General features: G+C 37.5%; 1 protein-coding gene across 3 annotated transcripts in view; it reads right to left on the bottom strand.

The window, feature by feature from the left end:
• LOC113449140 (acyl-CoA (8-3)-desaturase-like) overlaps positions 1 to 17452 on the bottom strand; it is a 45822-nt gene that overhangs the window by 26925 nt on the left and 1445 nt on the right. The window contains exon 2 of one of the 3 annotated variants that reach the window (XM_026720137.2): positions 4171 to 4281. The exons of the other annotated variants lie outside the window; for them this stretch is intronic. Within the exon in view, the coding sequence (XP_026575922.1) occupies positions 4171 to 4281 (111 nt within the window). The remainder of the gene's footprint in view (positions 1 to 4170; positions 4282 to 17452) is intronic. 3 annotated transcript variants of the gene reach the window in all.

Below are 17452 nucleotides of genomic sequence, written 5' to 3'. Positions count from 1 at the left end.
GCCAGAATGGTTTTTTCTTCATCCTGATTGGTTGGGAGTCTTGGTCTGTGTTTATTGGTCTTGGAGTTTGCTGTATTCTGCTTGATTGGTGTTTCTAATATCTTCTGTCTGTTTTGTGGCTTTTTTTGTCTTGGTTGGCTGGCAACATTTTATTTAAAACAAATTTTATTGATTTTCAAAAACAAACACAAACAAAACATAAAACATAAAACATCTTTTTTGAAAGCAGCTTGATCCCAGGTTACATCTCTTCGTACAGACACAAATTCAAATTCATTCTCATTTTATATACCATTCCATATCTTATTGCCATTCTACATTTTCTATATAGCTTCTCCCCTCTTTTAACTTTCTTAATTTTATTTTATTTATCTCATCTCAGTTCAGATCATTATGCTTATATTCTTTGTCTGTCCTGTTTCCAGCTGTCTATTATCTTTTCTCTTTAAACAAAATTTCTCCTGTAATCACTGATTGGAGTATGACGGCTTTATCTCTTTCCCCTAAATTTATAACACTTAGTATAATACATAACTTCCATTTGGATTCTGCTTAGTACATTCTAAAGTTACACACTATATTGTAAAAAGAAAAAAATATATAAATATATAATATAATTAAAACAACAATCCATACCAATTCAAATCTATCATTAATATTAATATTCATTTAAATCTTAAACATTTTACACATTACTTTTCAAATAAGTATCATACTTCTATGGAAACACTTATAAACTTTTCATAATTATTTTCCCCCCACTTCACTTATATTTTAAAACATTGTGTCATTAAAATGTTCCCATTCCTTCCTAATTCAATTCTCTCATTTATTTCATTTCCTTCCTTTTGTTCACAAAAATTTCACTGAATTACACTGAGTATTTTATCTCACTTTTTAATCACATGTTGTTTCCAATTTTCTAACATTATTTCTAATACAAATAAAACAATACAATTTTATGTACCTTTGCAGAATCACTTTTTCAGTTAAGTTTTTACCCATTATCTCTAAATAAGTCCTGTCTCTTTACATCTTGCTCCACACCTTTAAAGCTTCTCATCCCTTCCTTCCTCCCTTGCTTCTTCTCTCTGCCCTTTTTACCTCCTTGTCTCTCCACCTCCATTTCCCTCTTCTGTATTCCCCCTTTCTGTTGCTTTCTAACATTATATCCACTTTTCACCTTATTTTTCCCTTTTTTGGTTGTTTTTTTAGATCTTAAAGTCTCCATTTTCTTTTCTTCCTTTCCCCTTTCTTCCCCAAGTAAAGTTACTTGTTCATTAAAGATGGCTTCTTCTTTGTCCCAATCCTCTTTTTGTGCAGTCCTTTCTTGTAGTTTCTCGTAGGTACAGATCACCATTTCTAAGAATTGAAAAAGAGAGCCAAGAGAGCCCTTCCCTTCTTGTTTCTCTTCTTTGTATTTTTTAAATTCCATTTTCAGTTCATCTACAAGTGATGCCATTGTAAAAAAAAATTTTTTTTCAAACAACCACCCAAGTGTTTTTAGTCATTCAAATATAATTTCCAAAAGTCCCTAAGTCACCAAACAATCCAAATACACACAAGCTGTTTCTTTTGACACTTGCTTCTTTTTTCACTTTCTCTTCCTGGGGTTACTGTTTAGTTACAAAATTCCAGTTAAAATGTATCTTTTAGAACTCTTGTTAGTATTTAATCAGATTCTTTTAAGTTCTAGGCAGTCTCATCCTTCCAAATCCTGCTCTTATTCTTTTCCTCTCCCTTCCCACTTACAGCAAGAAAAAAAGTGGGGTTTTTTTAGTGTTCAAAAATCCTTATTATCCCCTTGACATTTAATTATCCAGTTTAATTACCTATTGATGCCAAAGTGGTTTTTCTGATTTCTCATTCATTTCTGTTCGCTGTCAACGTTAGGAAGGAGAGTGAAAAAAAAATGTTCCCTTTTCACTTTCGTTTGCTGCTTCCAACTCTTCTTTGGGAGTGATGTATCTTTTGCAAAATTTAAATTCCAGGGTACCTTAGTTGTTGCTTTTTGTCCCAGTCAGCCAAAAACTTTCACTTCTTAACTTCCTCCTGCACTTTCTTTTCTGGCTGAGTGCTTCTTTGAGGCAGCCATTTCTGACCGCTGCTCTTACCGCCTTTGGAAAAGGGAGTTTAGCCAGCTGAGGAGGAGAGGTGCAGCTCCCCTTGACCCTGCCAGGTCTCCCCTGTCTTCACCACCTCTACGGGGTGGCTTAGCCCTGAAGCTGGCTGGCTCGGGGCACTCCAGTGGCGAGTGCAGGCAGAAACCATGCACGATCGCGGATTCCTGCCTGCCCCAAAGCACTGCAAACCGGAACTCCCGGTTGGCTGGCAACATTGTGTTTCTGTATTGGAGGCTTTTAGTGCAGCTTGGCTTTGAGTAAATGGACGGCTATCATTTGTTAGAAAGCTAGGTTTCATCTGGGTGTCTGGTTGGAGTGTGTTTGAGCTGGAGGTATCAGGGGGGATCTGTTTGTGCCCAGGTGTTTGCCTGGCTTGTGGTGTGGAGATTTTTTTGTTTGTGAGTGCAGGCTTCCAAATAATTGACAGTCTGGTGGAATCATCTCTTCTATTCGTGCTTTCAGATCTTTTTTCAATCTCTATGGCTTCTCTGATAATTCTGTGGCTGGGGTTTTCTATAGTGGCTAGGGTTTTGGTGCCATTGTATCTTACTGATTTTGTCTGTAGTACCTCTTATGTAGGGCAGGACAGCTGTTCCATAGGTCTGTTCATCTTCTAGGTCTCCATTATGTCTCAGTGTGTTTTTGTGGATCAAGCCGGTAATTTTGCTTTTGTGGAAGCCGTTGGCTGTCAGTACTTTAGTCAGGGTGCATAGTTCAGTCTTTATGTGTGTCTTTGCCAGGCGTTTGGTTCTAGCGATTAGTGTTTTGGCCACAGAGTTTATCTGTGCTGGGTGGTGGTGGGATTGGGCGTTGAGGTAGCGGTTGGTGTGTGTTTTCTTCTGGTGTGTGTTTTCTTCTGGTGTGTGTTTTCTTCTGGTGTGTGTTTTCTTCTGGTGTGTGTTTTCTTCTGGTGTGTGTTTTCTTCTGGTGTGTGTTTTCTTCTGGACAAAATCAGTAAGATACTACACAGGCATCCCATCAAGACTGCCTTCAAAACAGACAGAAAAATAGCAGCCATCCTTAGAAACCCCAAAGATAAATTGACCTGGAAAACCAAGGCATATATGAAGTCCCCTGTGCATCATGCCCGGCCACATACATTGGACAGACCAATAGAAGAATAAGTACCCACCTGGATGAACACAAAAATGCAGTAAAAAAGCTGGAACACACTTCCTCACTAGTCCAACACATGAAAGCCACAGGTCATAGCATCAACTTCAGTGGCACCAAAACCCTAGTCATTATAGAAAACCCCAGCCACAGAATTATCAGAGAAGCCATAGAGATTGAAAAAAGACCAGAAAGCATGAATAGAAGAGATGATTCCACAGACTGTCAATTATTTGGAAGCCTGCACTCACAAACAAAAAAAATCTCCACACCACAAGCCAGGCAAACACCTGGGCACAAACAGATCCCCCTGATACCTCCAGCTCAAACACACCCCGACCAGGCACCCAGATGAAACCTAGCTTCCTAACAAATGATAGCCGTCCATTTACTAGGGGCCAAGCTGCACTAAAAGCCTCCAATATAGGAACACAATGTTGCCAGCCAATCAAGACAAAAAAAGCCACAAACAGACAGAAGATATTAGAAACACCAATCAAGCAGAACACAGCAAACTCCAAGACCAATAAACATAGACCAAGACTCCCAACCAATCAGGATGAAGAAAAACCCATTCTAGCACAGCAGTAGGCTAGCCCCAAATTTAAAACTGAAACAACTGTAAAAGTCTGACTCACAGACGAACACTATACAGAAGCCTGATGATGGCAGATGAGATTCTGCCGAAACGTTGCTACAACTTTAAAAGCACAAGTATAATGACGTGGGAAAATACCTGAACAATGCTGAATACCATACATGTAAGTACCCGTAGAAACTTAAGAAATATATATATATATATATATATATATATATATATATATATATATATATATATATATATATATATAACACACACATACACATGTATGTCTAACTCTAAAATAAAGGTTCTGCAAAAGGAATACAACAGCTGAGATCACCCAATACTCACATTTTTGGTGGGCTCACAGCACGGTTGATCTGGAGCAAGTTCTCCAATTAGGAGTAAATTCAAATATTTCTTTACCAGGTCCTTATTCTTGTGGAAAGCTATAAAGGCATCCTAAATACAGGCACATACACACACACACAAATAAGGTTAACATGGAGAAGACTTTTTAACATGATGGAAATGCCAGTTAAGTTGGCTAAGTGTTCTTTTTAGAAATAATAAAAAGTGTATTGTAGGCAATGCTTCTCAACTGGCTCTCTAGGAGGCCAATTCTATGACCTTGAATAATTTTGTGGACTAAAGCTGTGCTGTTGTAGTTTACTTGAAATGAAAATAAGGCAGGACCATCTTCCTTTGCAATGGGTGGACTTGGTTGGCTACATGATAAGACTTTCAAGGTTCTATTATTACAGCCAGTCTTTAAAAAATAGTTTGATCCTTACTGTGGAATTGATTATCTGGTCTGGTCTACTTAGTGGGGCTGAAATAAACATTCAAAAATTATACAACTCTATGTTTTGAGATTTTTTTTTCATTGCTTAAGGAATATTTTCAAGACAGGAAACAAGATGCATACATTAATTGAAAACATGATTGACAACAGATTCCAAAGACTTTAAATGAACAACCTTCATGGACATCCCCAGATGGACACAACACTGAACTGGATTTCTACATTTTGTGCTCTCAGCAATAAACCCAAGTCACAATAATCATTTAAAGAAAAAGCTCCTTACACAATTTATTTACAAAATTTATATAGCTGTCTACTTGCTGACAGTGACTCTAGGAGGCTTAGAAACAATAAAAACCATAATATACAGAAAAAAATAGAAGACAATAACCCCACTGTCAGCTGTCACCTTATATTTGCTGTGCTTCACTGTTATGCATGAACTGGAATGAGAAGGAGGATGCTTGGGGAATCGAGACCGTACTTCCTTAAAACATTCCTTCAAGGTCATCCCTCCTAAAGGATTACCTCCAATTGAGGAGTGCAGTTCACCTCCCAATTCTGGCAAAAGTTTTTGAAATTAGTAGGGACAACCCAAGGATTTAGGTCTTTGTACCATCCTTAGACTAACAGGTCCTTTGAACACACCAGTAGTGGATTGGAACAGATGTTATATCAATTATCAGCAAGATAATTGAACCGACCTGCTCCCATTTGCAGAAGTAGCATATAACAATTCAGTACATAGCAGCACTGGCTTTGCCTCTTTCCAAGTTGCAAGAGTTGCAGAGACTTTGTAGCCATGACCAGTGATGGTTGAACTTAAGTTGCCAAAAAACCTTAGAAAGTACACTCTATTTTCCACTGCAGTCTTCTTAAACTGGCTGAAAACCAGTGGTGGGCTGCTGGGGGTTGGCAGGGGTTTGGGGGAGCCCCTAGCTAAGATTCTGTGCAGTTCAGAGAACACCCAAATGTCACTCCTGGCTGGCCCTGCCCATCTCACCCTGCCCCTCTCAGGAGTCCCCACCCAGCCCATTTTGGATGCAGGTAAGTGCAGGGTCTGCGTGGATGTTTGGGGGGGAGAAAAAACGGGCCTCCTGGAAGTTTGGGAAGGCTGGCTTCCAGAGAGCCTCCAGAGCCTGGGGAAGCCATTTTTGCCCTCCCGGAGGCTTGAGAAAAGCCTCTGGAACCTGGGGAGGGCAAAAACACCCTCCTCCCCACCACTTTGAAGGAGGCTGATCAGGCCATACACGCCATGCCCACCCAGCAAAATGATGGCGAACAACATTTTGAAGTAAATAATATTTTGGATTCTTGTTTTCATAGGGGCAAACTCTAATACTACCCCAATCCTTTGAAGCTGAATGGGTAGCTGCAGGGGTGGGATTCTACCGGTTCACACCTGTTCTATAGAACCTGTTGTTAAAGTCACTGGTAGTTCTAAGAACCGGTAAAACGGATCCCTGGCTGGCCCCACCCCTCTCCACTGCTCCTCCACTCCAAAAACCAGGTTTTTTTACTGCACATGCTTGACATTTTTTGTGCATGCGCAACAATCCTTGCCTCATTCTCCCCACCTGCCCCTCCCTTCATGACCCAGTTATTCATTATTGCGCATGCGTGACATTGCGAGCATGCTCGATGATCGGGGAAGGCATTCTCCCGTCCCCAGCCCTGCTCCACAATTCCCAGCTCAATCAACCATTATTGCACATGTGCAATAACAGCTGACTGCCTTCTCCCCCACCCACCCTGCCCCACCCCTACTTATAGCGCATGTGCGCTGCCTACAAACATACATAAAAATATTATTAAAAATTATGGATTTTGTTTTTATGAATGATAAAATCAGTAGACCTACTGAAAACCTACATGATGCATAAATGGAAACAAAATGTTACATTGCTGTTATATATTGATACTTGTTTCTGCTTTGCTTTTCCTTAATAGGAAAAAGCAAAGGAGAAACAAACATCAAGATGAATAGTAAAATAATTTTTATTTATGTATTTATTTAGTATGTTTTGTTTTTATGATTATTAAAAACCAAAACAGATACTAAATAAATAAATTTTAAAAGCAGCTAACCAAAAATGTGGCAGGCAACTTTTTGTTACATTGCTGTTGTTATACATTGATAATTATTGTTAGGAATGTAAGTAACCTATCAGTTGGGTTGGAAATATATAAACCAGGATAGACATTTTAATACTGTTATTAATAGGGAATGCTAAAATTGTAACTGGGTGTGGTTCCTCAACCGGCCATAAGATGGAGCCAAAAGCCTGGTTTCCCAGAGTGTTGCCATTCCTGCATTTCCCTGTTGACTGTTGCTGATCGTCATTATTCTTGTATTGATGTGAGTCTGTTACTGAACTGTTTTTGATACTGGACTTTGTTATTGGATTATCCCTGGACTGAAAACTGACTGCTATAACCGTGTATGACTTGGACTGTTTGTTGGACTTTGCTTAACTGTTTACTGGAAGTAAAACCTACATTTTACTATACAGTTTAGCTGTGTGCTGTGTGTGTGTTATTCAACATTACTCTCACTACGTCTCCCTGTGTGCACTCATTCTCCTAACAGGGAATTACCTCAACAGTTATGTTTCAGGGGAGTTCCGGTCTGCAGCGCTTTGGGGCAGGCAGGAATCCACGACTGTGTGCAGTTTCTGCCTGTGCTCGCTGCCCGAGTGCCCTGAGCCACCCGGCTTCAGGGCTAGCCACCTCCGTAGAAGGTGACATAGAGGGGGGACCTGGCAGGTCGAGAGATATAGCACCTCTCTTCCCTAGCCGGCTAAACCCCCCTTTCCGAAGGCAGCTGAGCAGCGGTCAGAAATGGCTGCCACATAGAAGCGCTCAGCCAGAAAAAGAAAGTGCAGGAGGAGCTGTGAAGAAGTGAAAGTGTTTTTGCTGACCGGGATAAAATGACAGCGAAAGTACCCTGGAACTTAAAATTTGCCAATAATACATCGTTTCCAGAGATTTACAAGCGGCGAATGGAAGTTTAAAAGGGAAAGTTTTTCTTTCTTTTCACTCTCCTTCCTAACCTGACAGCAAATAGAACCGCAAGAGAAATTGGAAAACCCGCATTGGAGGTAATTAAATGCTAAAGGGATAAGGATTTCTGAACATTAATAAAAAAAAACCTTTTTTGCTGTAAGTGGGAAGGGAGAGGGGAAAAAATTGGAGCAGAATTTGAAAGTAAGGAGGAGATTGCCTAGAATTTTAAAGAGCTATTAAATATTAACAAGACTTCTAAAAGTTACATTTTAACTGGAACTTTGTGACTAAACAGTAACCCCAGAAAGAGAAAGGAAAGAAAGAAGAAAGTATTAAAAGAAACAGATTATTTGGATTGCTTGGTGATTTTGGAACTTTTGGGAACTATCTTTGATTAAAAGCACTTGGGTGGTTGTTTTGGAAAAACTTTTTCTCTCTACAATGGCATCACTTGTGGATGAATTGAAAATTGAATACCAAAAATACAAAAAAGAAGATCAAGAAGGGGAAGATTCTCTTGGCACTCTTTTTTAGAAATGGTGGCTTGTACTTATGAAAAGCTGACTGCCAACAGGATGACTGGGATAAAGAAGAAGCCATCTTTGATGAACAAGTGAGTCTATTTGGGGAAGGAAAGGAGAAAGAGGAAAAAAGGGGGGGACTTTAAGATTTGAAAAAACAACCAAAAAAGAGAAAAATAAGGTGAAAAGTGGATACAATGTTACAAAAACAACAGAAAGGGGGGAAGCAGAAGAAGAAAAGGGAGGTGGAGAGACAAGGGGGTAAAAAGGGCAAGGAGAAGAACAAGCAAGGGAGAAAGGAAGGGATGAGAAGCCTCAATGGTGGGGAGCAAGATGTAAAGAAACAAAATTCTTTTAGAGACAATGGGTAAACTTAATTGAAAAAGGGATTCTACAAAGGTACATAAGATTATATTCTTATATTTGTATTCAGAAATAATGTTAGAAAATTGGAAACAACATGTAATCAAAAATGGGATAAAATATTTAATGTAATTTAGTGAAATTTTTGTGAAGAAAAAGAAGGTAATGAAATAAATGAGAGAATTGAAGTAGGAGAAGTGGGAGTATTTTAATGAAATAATTATTTAAAACATGTGATGTGGGGGGAAAATAACTATGGAAAGCATAAGCGTTCCCATAAAAGTATGATATTTAATTGAAAAGTAACGTGTAAAGTGTTTAAGATATAAATGAATATTAATATTAATGATTAGATTTGTATTGGCATTGATAGTTGTTTTAATTACATCATATACCTATTTTTTTTTCCTATAAAAAACATTGTGTAATTTTAAAATGTACTAAACAGAATCCCAATGCAAGTTATGTATTATATTAAGTATTATAAAATTAGGGGAAAGAGTTAAAGGCGTCATACTCCAATCAGTGTACAGGAGAAGTTTTGTTTAAAGAGAAAAGATAAATGGATAACTGGAAACAGAACAAAGAATAATAAGTATTATGATCTGAACTGAGATGAGATAAATAAAATAAAACTAAGAAAGTTAAAAGAGGTGAGAAGTTATATAGAAAATTGAAAATGGTAAAAAGATATGGAATGGTATATAAAATGAATATGAATTTGAATTTGTGTCTGTACGAAGAGGTGTAACCTGAGATCAAGCAGCTATCAGAAAAGATGTTCTATGTTTTTATATTTTATGTTTTGTTTGTTTGTGTATTGTCTTTGAAAATCAATAAAAGTGTTTAAAAAAAAACCCAGTTATGTTTCAGCTTAAATCAATATATAACAACAGCAATGTAACAAAAACCTGCATGCATAGATAAATGGACTTTTTCAAAAATAAAAGTTTTTTATTTTTTTTAAACACAAATATAAACAAAACAAACATAAAATATAAAACATCTTCAGTTACATACAGCATGTCAGTCGGTTCAAATCATTTGTGCACAATCTCTGCAGTCTTTCCTTTCCAATTTGCATTAATCCTTATATCATAAATTCACTTTATATATTTATATTATTACTATTATTTACTTACTAGACTTTAGTAATATTACATCATTTTAGGCAAGCAAATCACCATTTTTACTTAATCTACTTTATAATGTTCATTTCATTATCACCAATCTATTCTATAACAATATATCCTTACTTTACCTTATCTCTGTAATTCTATTATACTTATATTATAAAATATTTCATAAATGAAATTTTTTTTGTTATACTATTGTTACATATTGATACTTATGTTTCTGTTTTGCTTTTTTCTAATAGGAAAAAACAAAGCAGAAACATAAGTATCAATAAGTACAGCAGTATAACAGAAAAATTATTTAAATTTCTTTGTATTGGCTTATTTCAAATTTTATTAATTATATCAACATGTTTATAATTGTCAACCTTCTGTATTTAATTTATACATAGCAATGATCATTCTCTGCCTAATTTCTACCTTTTATTTCTATCCATTTCTGCACATTGTAATTTTTTAATTTCATTTTCATCTATGGGGATCTCTTCATTTTTCTACTGTTGTGCAAACATAATTCTAGCTGCTGTTAACACGTGAAACATTAAATATATATTGTACTCCCTTTATTACATGCATACCAACAAAAATATTTCTGGTTTTAAAATTTAAATCTATATGTTGCTTTACCATTTTTGCTAACGTTGACACTACATCCTTTTGAATAGCTACACTAGCAGAGCCCAAAACTGAATTCATATATTCCAGGTTTTTAAACTGAGGAATAAATTTCAGAAAAAGAATTCAGTATTGCTCTGTGAATGTGCCTATCAATTCCATTCGTAATCTAAAATCTTAGATGATTTTTTACTATTATCTGTTTTTTGAACTATATATATCTGCATAAGGCTGTAAAAAGCTTCAGTACATTTTTAAGCTGCATTCTAAAAAGGTTAGGCGACCAAACATGGCTTCCCCTGGCTTCTCTCTCTCTCTGCTATAGAGAAAGCATTCCATTAGGGACTGTTGGTCCAGGTACGTAGTCTTGGCTAGGAAAGATTTTTGTGCCACTACTGGCACAAAATAACAAACTCCCATGGTTTGTTAATAGTATTTTCATTTTAAGTGTTTCTTTTTCAATTAATGAATTATAATTATGAAAATATCAGCCATTCTTTTATATACACAGTGCAACATCTTTTTTACAGACTGTCATTTTCAAATCTATTTTGAGTTCCCCGTAGCTCCCCATAGCTGCCCAAGCCTTGCCTTGCCCTCCCCATTAGCTCCTTGTAGCCGCCTGGGCCTCGCCTTGCCCTCCTTTTTTTTTTTTTTTAACAAATTTTATTAATTTTCAAAGAGAGTACACAGACAAACAAAACATAAGACATAAGAACATAGACATCTTTTCTAACAACTGCTTAACAAAACAAATAAGACATCTCATTTAAGTACAACATAGTTCTAAATTATCACGTTTCCACACACAATTTAATATGCATCTTATATATTCAACTTCATATCTTATTACTGTTTTCCATCTTCTCACTGTTTCTTCCTTTATTTCTGTTCAATTTTATTCATTAAACTTATACTTTCATGTATTTCATATTACTATATTTCATATTATTACTATTTCATATGTTCTTATCCAACATCATTACTCCTCAATAAACAAACATAAACTAACAAAACACATAACATAAAAACATAAAACTTCTTTTTAGAAAGCGGCTTAACCTCGGGTTATAACTTTTTGTACAGACATAAATCAAATTCATGCTCACCTTATATACTATTTCATATCTTATTTAAAATTCTATATTTTCCATATATCTTCTCCCCTCTTTTCACTCTCTTAATTCTATTTTATTTATTTAATCTCAATTTAAATCATTACACTTGTATCTTTTGTCCGTTCTTTTTCAATTATCCATTTATCTTTCTCTTTAACACAAACTTTTTCCTGTAGTGACTGGTTGAAGTATGACACCTTTCTATTTTCCCCCCAAATTTAACACTTAAAATAATACATAGTTTCTATTCTGATTCTGCTTAGTACATTCTACATAACATTTTAACATATAAAACATAATGATCTTATAGTATATTAAAAATAATGTTCCATAACAAATTAGTTAATTAAACTAATTACACATTAATTACAGATTCCCTACAGTATTCTATTAACACATATTTCAAATACAAATACTAAAATACAATCTTATGTACTTTTGCAGAATCTCTTTTTAGATTATGTTTTACCCTTTATCTCTAAAAAAAATTGTTTATTAACATCTTGTTTTAAGCCTTTATAACTTCCCTTCACTTTATCCCTTCCTTCCTTGTCAAATCTAACCTTTTTACCCCCCCCCCCATCTCCAGCTTTTTAGTCTCCCCTCTCTGTTGTATTCCTCTTTTCTGTTGCTTTCTATCATTATATCAATTTTTCACCTTACTTTTCCCTTTCTTGGTTGTTTTTTTAGAACTTAAATTCTTCATTTTCTTCTCCTTTTTACCCTTTTTTAAAATCATATGTCCATTAAAGATGGCTTCTTCTTCATCATCCCAGCCTTTTTCTTGTTGCATTTCCTGATAAGCAGAAATTGCCATTTCTAAAAAGCAAAGGATAGATCCAAAAGAACCCTTGCCTTCTTCTTCCTCTTCTCTTAATTTTTCAAATTGCATTTTCAGTTCTTCAATAGATACCATTGTGAAAGAATTTTTTTTTTAAACAATCCAAATGTTTTCTTAGTCTTTCAAAAGATAGTTAAGGTCCCAAAGTCATCAAGCAATCAAAATCAGCACAATCAGCACAGTCTGTTTCAATTTCTTCTACTTTCTCTTCCTGGGGCAAAATTCAATTACACAATTCCAAGGTATTTTTTGGAAGTTTTATTGCGATTTAATCTCTAATCTTATAAAACTCCAAGCAGTCTCCTTCAACAAACGTTAGTATAAATCATTTACCTCTCTTCCTTCCCACTTAAAGCAAAAAGATTTTAATTTTTAAATATCAGTGGTTAGAAATCTAATGTCCCCTTGGCTTCAATTTTGAAAGTTAGTACCTTCTGCTGCCAAAGCGGGTATTTCTGATTTCCATCTGCTGTCTCCGTGGGAAGGAAAGTGAGGAGAAAAAAACTTTCCCTTTACTTTCCACCACAGCTTAACGATCTTCTGGGAAACAATATATCACTTTAAAGGCCAAAGTTCCAGGGTATTCAGATGTTAATTGTCATCCTGGTTCAGCCAAAAGCTTTCTCTGTCTTCACTTCCTCCTGCACATAACTTGTCCGGCTGAGAGGTTCTTTATGACGGCCATTGCTGACCATCGCTCCACCACCTTTGGAAAAGGGAGTTAAGCCGGCTGGGAAGGGGGGGTGCGATATCCCCCGACCCCTGCCCGGATCTCCCTTCTCTTCAGTTATCCCTATGGGATAACTATAGCCTCCTAATCCAGTTGGATTGAAGGCACTCCAGCAGCGAGCGCAGCAGGGATCACACACAAACGCGAATTCCTGCTGCCTCCGAAGCCTGACAAACCGGAAGGGTGCCTTGCCCTCCTTGTAGCTCCCTGTAGCTGCCTGAGCCTCGCCTTGCCCTCCTGGTAGCTCCCCAGGCCTCTCTCAGCCCTCTCCGTAGCTCCCTAGGCCTTGCCCTACTCTCTGCAGGCCCTTCCCGGAGCTCACCGGACTCACCCTGCCTTCTCCAGAGCTCCCCAGGACTTGGAAACTGGCAAAAAAACAGAAAACCTCAGGCACAAGACTGTGTGGGATATTGTAACTGGTCATAAGTGTGTGCACGTGCGTGTGTGCATTGCTGTCAAAACACCAAAAACTGGTTAAGTAGCTCTGTGGAGGTCAGTCGTAAATTAGAACATTTGCTAACCAACTGGCCATTAAGCGAGAACAACTTATATTTGGTTTGCCAGTCACATAGCCACCTGGCCACACCCACCCCAGTCACATGACCACCCAGCCATGACCAGTCAGCAAGCCACACCCACCCAGTCACATGACCACCTAGCCATGACAAGTCAGCAAGCCACACCCACCCAGTCACATGACCACCTAGCCATGCCCACCCCAATTATATGACCAGCCACACCCACAAATTAGGCCAGGCCCACAGAATCAGTTGTTAAGAAATTTGAATCCCACTTCTGGGTAGCTGCCCAACATTTCTGAGCACCAAACCTCTTACATAACTTCCATGCTCAGTATCCTGATAAGCCACACTAATTAATTAACCTTTCTTCTTCCCTTTTCATTTCCAGGCCTAATGCCTTATTTCAAGAAGGGCAGAAAGTCAGTTATCACCTTATGCTTGCTGTGCTTCACTGTTATGTGGTGACAGACTGCCATGAGAGAGGGGATGAAGAGGGGGGTGCTTGGGGAATCAAAAGTAGATATTGTATCTCCTCAAGATGCTGCTCCAAGATAATCCAACTGGAAGAAGGAGGGAGCCATATAACAAGCGGTGCTTGGACTGATCATTCTGTTCTTCTAGGTCCTACCAGATATACCTCCTTAGTGGGTGGAATTCACAACATTCCTAGCCTCCCCACTCTAGATGGTCAGGTGGATATGACTGGCAAGAGACGGTTCCTTAGATAATTTGGTCCAAGCCATGAAGGGCTTTAAAGGTGACAAACAGCACCTTGAGTTGCAATAAATTGGCAACCAATCTCAGCTCCCGCACAAGAGATGACATAGGTGCATACTTCCAATACTTCAATCCCAATATCAACCTAAGCCTAGATGTATCCAACAAGTCCACTTTTCTGATAAAAGACACACTATTGGACACATAAACTACATAATGGACACATAAACACCAGGAAGGTTATAAGTCACCATGCACAAAACCATGCGGGCTCCTGCATTTTGAACCAACTGGAGCTTCTGAATGCTTTTCAAGGGCAGCTCCAATGTACAGTGCATTGCAATAGTCAAGACGGAAGGTGACTAGGGCATAAGTGGCCATGCTTGTCTAGGAAATGGATAAGTGACTGTTAGGAATAGAAGTCACGTAACAGGTATTTGGGTTAGAAATATATAAACCAGGATAAACATTTTAGTACTATATCTTTAAGGGAATGCAAGAGCATGCAATTGGGTGTGGTTTCTTAAACAGCCATAAGATGGAGCCAGAAACCCGGGTTGTTTAGTCTTAGTCTCAGAAGAGAGTGTGTCTGAGTGAGTGCATCACTGTTTCCTTCTGTTGGAAAATATTGCCGTTGCTCCATTTCTTCTAATTGACTGATATTACTGGAATTTGATGTAAGTCTGATACTGAACTGTTTTTGACACTGGAATTTGATATTTGGATTATCCCTGGATTGAAAACTGACTGATTAACTTGTGAATGATTTTTGGACTGCTTATTTTGGACTTTGCTTAAACATTTCTGGAAGTAAAAACCTACATTTACTATACAGTGTATCTGTGTACTCTGTGTGTATTATTCCAACACTACTCTCTATACGTCTCTCTGTATGCACTCATTCTCCTAACGGGGAATTACCTCAACACTGGTTATGAGCCCAGGCCATACAAGGCTCAGATAACTGAGAGTTAGTGTGAATACACAATACTGTATACAGACAGCTGTTTACTGTTTAATTGTGGTTTACTATCCTGGTAAAGATGGCACAAGTCACTTCGACAAGTCTATCACTGATAACCCGGTTGGATGGAACAAACTATGTTTCCTGGTCTATGAAATGTAGTCTACTTCTGCGTAAAGAAGGTTTATGGAATGTATTTCAAGACCCACCGGATGTAAATGCTTGGGCTCCAGCTAATGAGGATGATGCCAAGAAGCTTGCTGACTTTAAACAGAACAATGAACGAACTCTTTGTAAAATTGGACTAACACTGAGTGACTAGCAGCTAGTCCATATTCGTGGAGAAGAGTCTGCTGCTAAGTGTTGGGAGAATTTGAAGAGGATTTATGTTCGTGACAGTGTAGGTGCACACATACATCTTACACATAAACTGTTTAGAGCACGTCTTCTGAAAGGTGGAGATATGTTAGCTCATATGCTAGCTCAACTTCATGAAACGAACTTTTCAAGAGCTACATGAAAAATAACGGATATTTTCAGAGCTGCATCAAGTTTACATCATTCTTTCCTCATGGGATGAAAGTTATGATGACTATGTATCTTCACTGGAAGTCCTGCCCAGAGATAAACTGACATTAACTGACATAACTGGAAGATTGTTAGAAGAAGCAAGAAGACGGCTGGATAGGGACCAACTGAGGAAGGAACAACCACAAGAAGAGGATTTGTCTTTAACTGCCTATACTGTTAGGAAATGTTTTTCTTGTGGGGCTAAGGGACATATAGCTAGATTCTGTAAGAAAAGAAAAGGACAGAATGCTGGCAAACACCAGAAGGCCAAGAAGAATGTTAGTTTAGCTATGTCTAGCAATTCAACTGTAAACCATGATTTGTGGGTTGTTGATAGTGGAGCATCACAATGCATTGCTAAGGATAGAAAAAGGTTTGTAAAGATGTCCACGAGTAAACAACATGTATCATTGGCAAATGGATGGAAGATGAAAGCATCAGGTGAAGGTACTGCATATTGTTCTTGTATAAACGAACATTTAACTATGTTATATGTACCTAAACTGAAATTTAATTTATTATCAGTAAAGGCTTTAGTTAATATTGGTTATGTAGTAACCTTTAGGGGAGATAACTGTATAATAGAGAAAGAGGGTAAAAGTGTTACTGCTACTTTAAAAAATGATTTATATGTGATACATGATGATCAGCTGAAGATGGATAACTCAGTTTATAACAATGTTCAGCCACATGATGAATGTATACATTTACTACATAGATGTCTAGGACACATTAATTTCAAAATGCTCAAACAAACTGTTGAATTGGCAGAGGGAGTAAAATTGAAACCCTGTAGCAAGTATTTACACTGTAATGCTTGTAGCCAAGAAAAAAGTAAGGTTACTCCAGCAAACAGACTAAATGGGTTTAAGACCTTTAGAGCTTGTTTTTGCTGACATAATTGGTCCTAAGAAATCAAGTTTAGCCTGCTATATTTTGAGTATTATGGACCATTACTCACGATGTGGTTTCTGCTATCTTATGAAAAACAAAACAGAAACGTTCCAACATTTCTTTAACTGGCTAAGGTTTGCTGAGAGAAAAATGAAAAGTAAAGTAATTACTTTAGTAACTGATAATGGGACTGAGTTTGTTAATAAAAGATTCCAAAATATGTCGAAATTGGCTGGTGTTGAGCATAAACTTTCTGCACCTTACAGACCACAACATAACTCGTTTATAGAACGAAGAGGGCAAACATTACAAGCCATGGCTCGCACTATGTTATCTGATTCAGGTTTACCTGAAACACTGTGGGGTGAAGCCATAAAGTGTAGTAACCATGTTTTAAACATCACTACTCTCTATACGTCTCCCTTTATGCGCTCATTCTCCTTACGGGGAATTACCTCAACAGTGACCATGTTGGTCCAGGAAAGGGCAAAACTAGCACACTACCCTCAGTTGCACAATACTCTCAGCAGAGAAAAACAAGATACCATCTAAGGCTTTAAGAACAACAATGCTGTTATAATTAAACAAGCTGATAAATGAGGGATAGTTGTCATTATGAATGTGGTTAATTAAGTTCATGAAACTAAAAGGCGACACACCAATATTGCACCACGCTGAGTTATCAGTGCACTTATGTGCACATATATTGCTCTGCAATATGCCAATGTGTTCATGGAAGATTTCAAATGTTCTCAACTCTTAAGTCCTGAATTTATATGAAATTTACTGATGACATTTTCATGATCCATACCCATGAAAGTCCCTCATTCCA

This window comes from Pseudonaja textilis, chromosome 1, assembly GCF_049901715.1.
Source record: "Pseudonaja textilis isolate UNSWEBS1 chromosome 1, rPseTex1.2, whole genome shotgun sequence".
Lineage (NCBI taxonomy): Eukaryota > Metazoa > Chordata > Lepidosauria > Squamata > Elapidae > Pseudonaja > Pseudonaja textilis.
The sequence above is the reverse complement of the archived record's forward strand: the minus strand, read 5'-3'. Positions and strand labels throughout refer to the sequence as shown.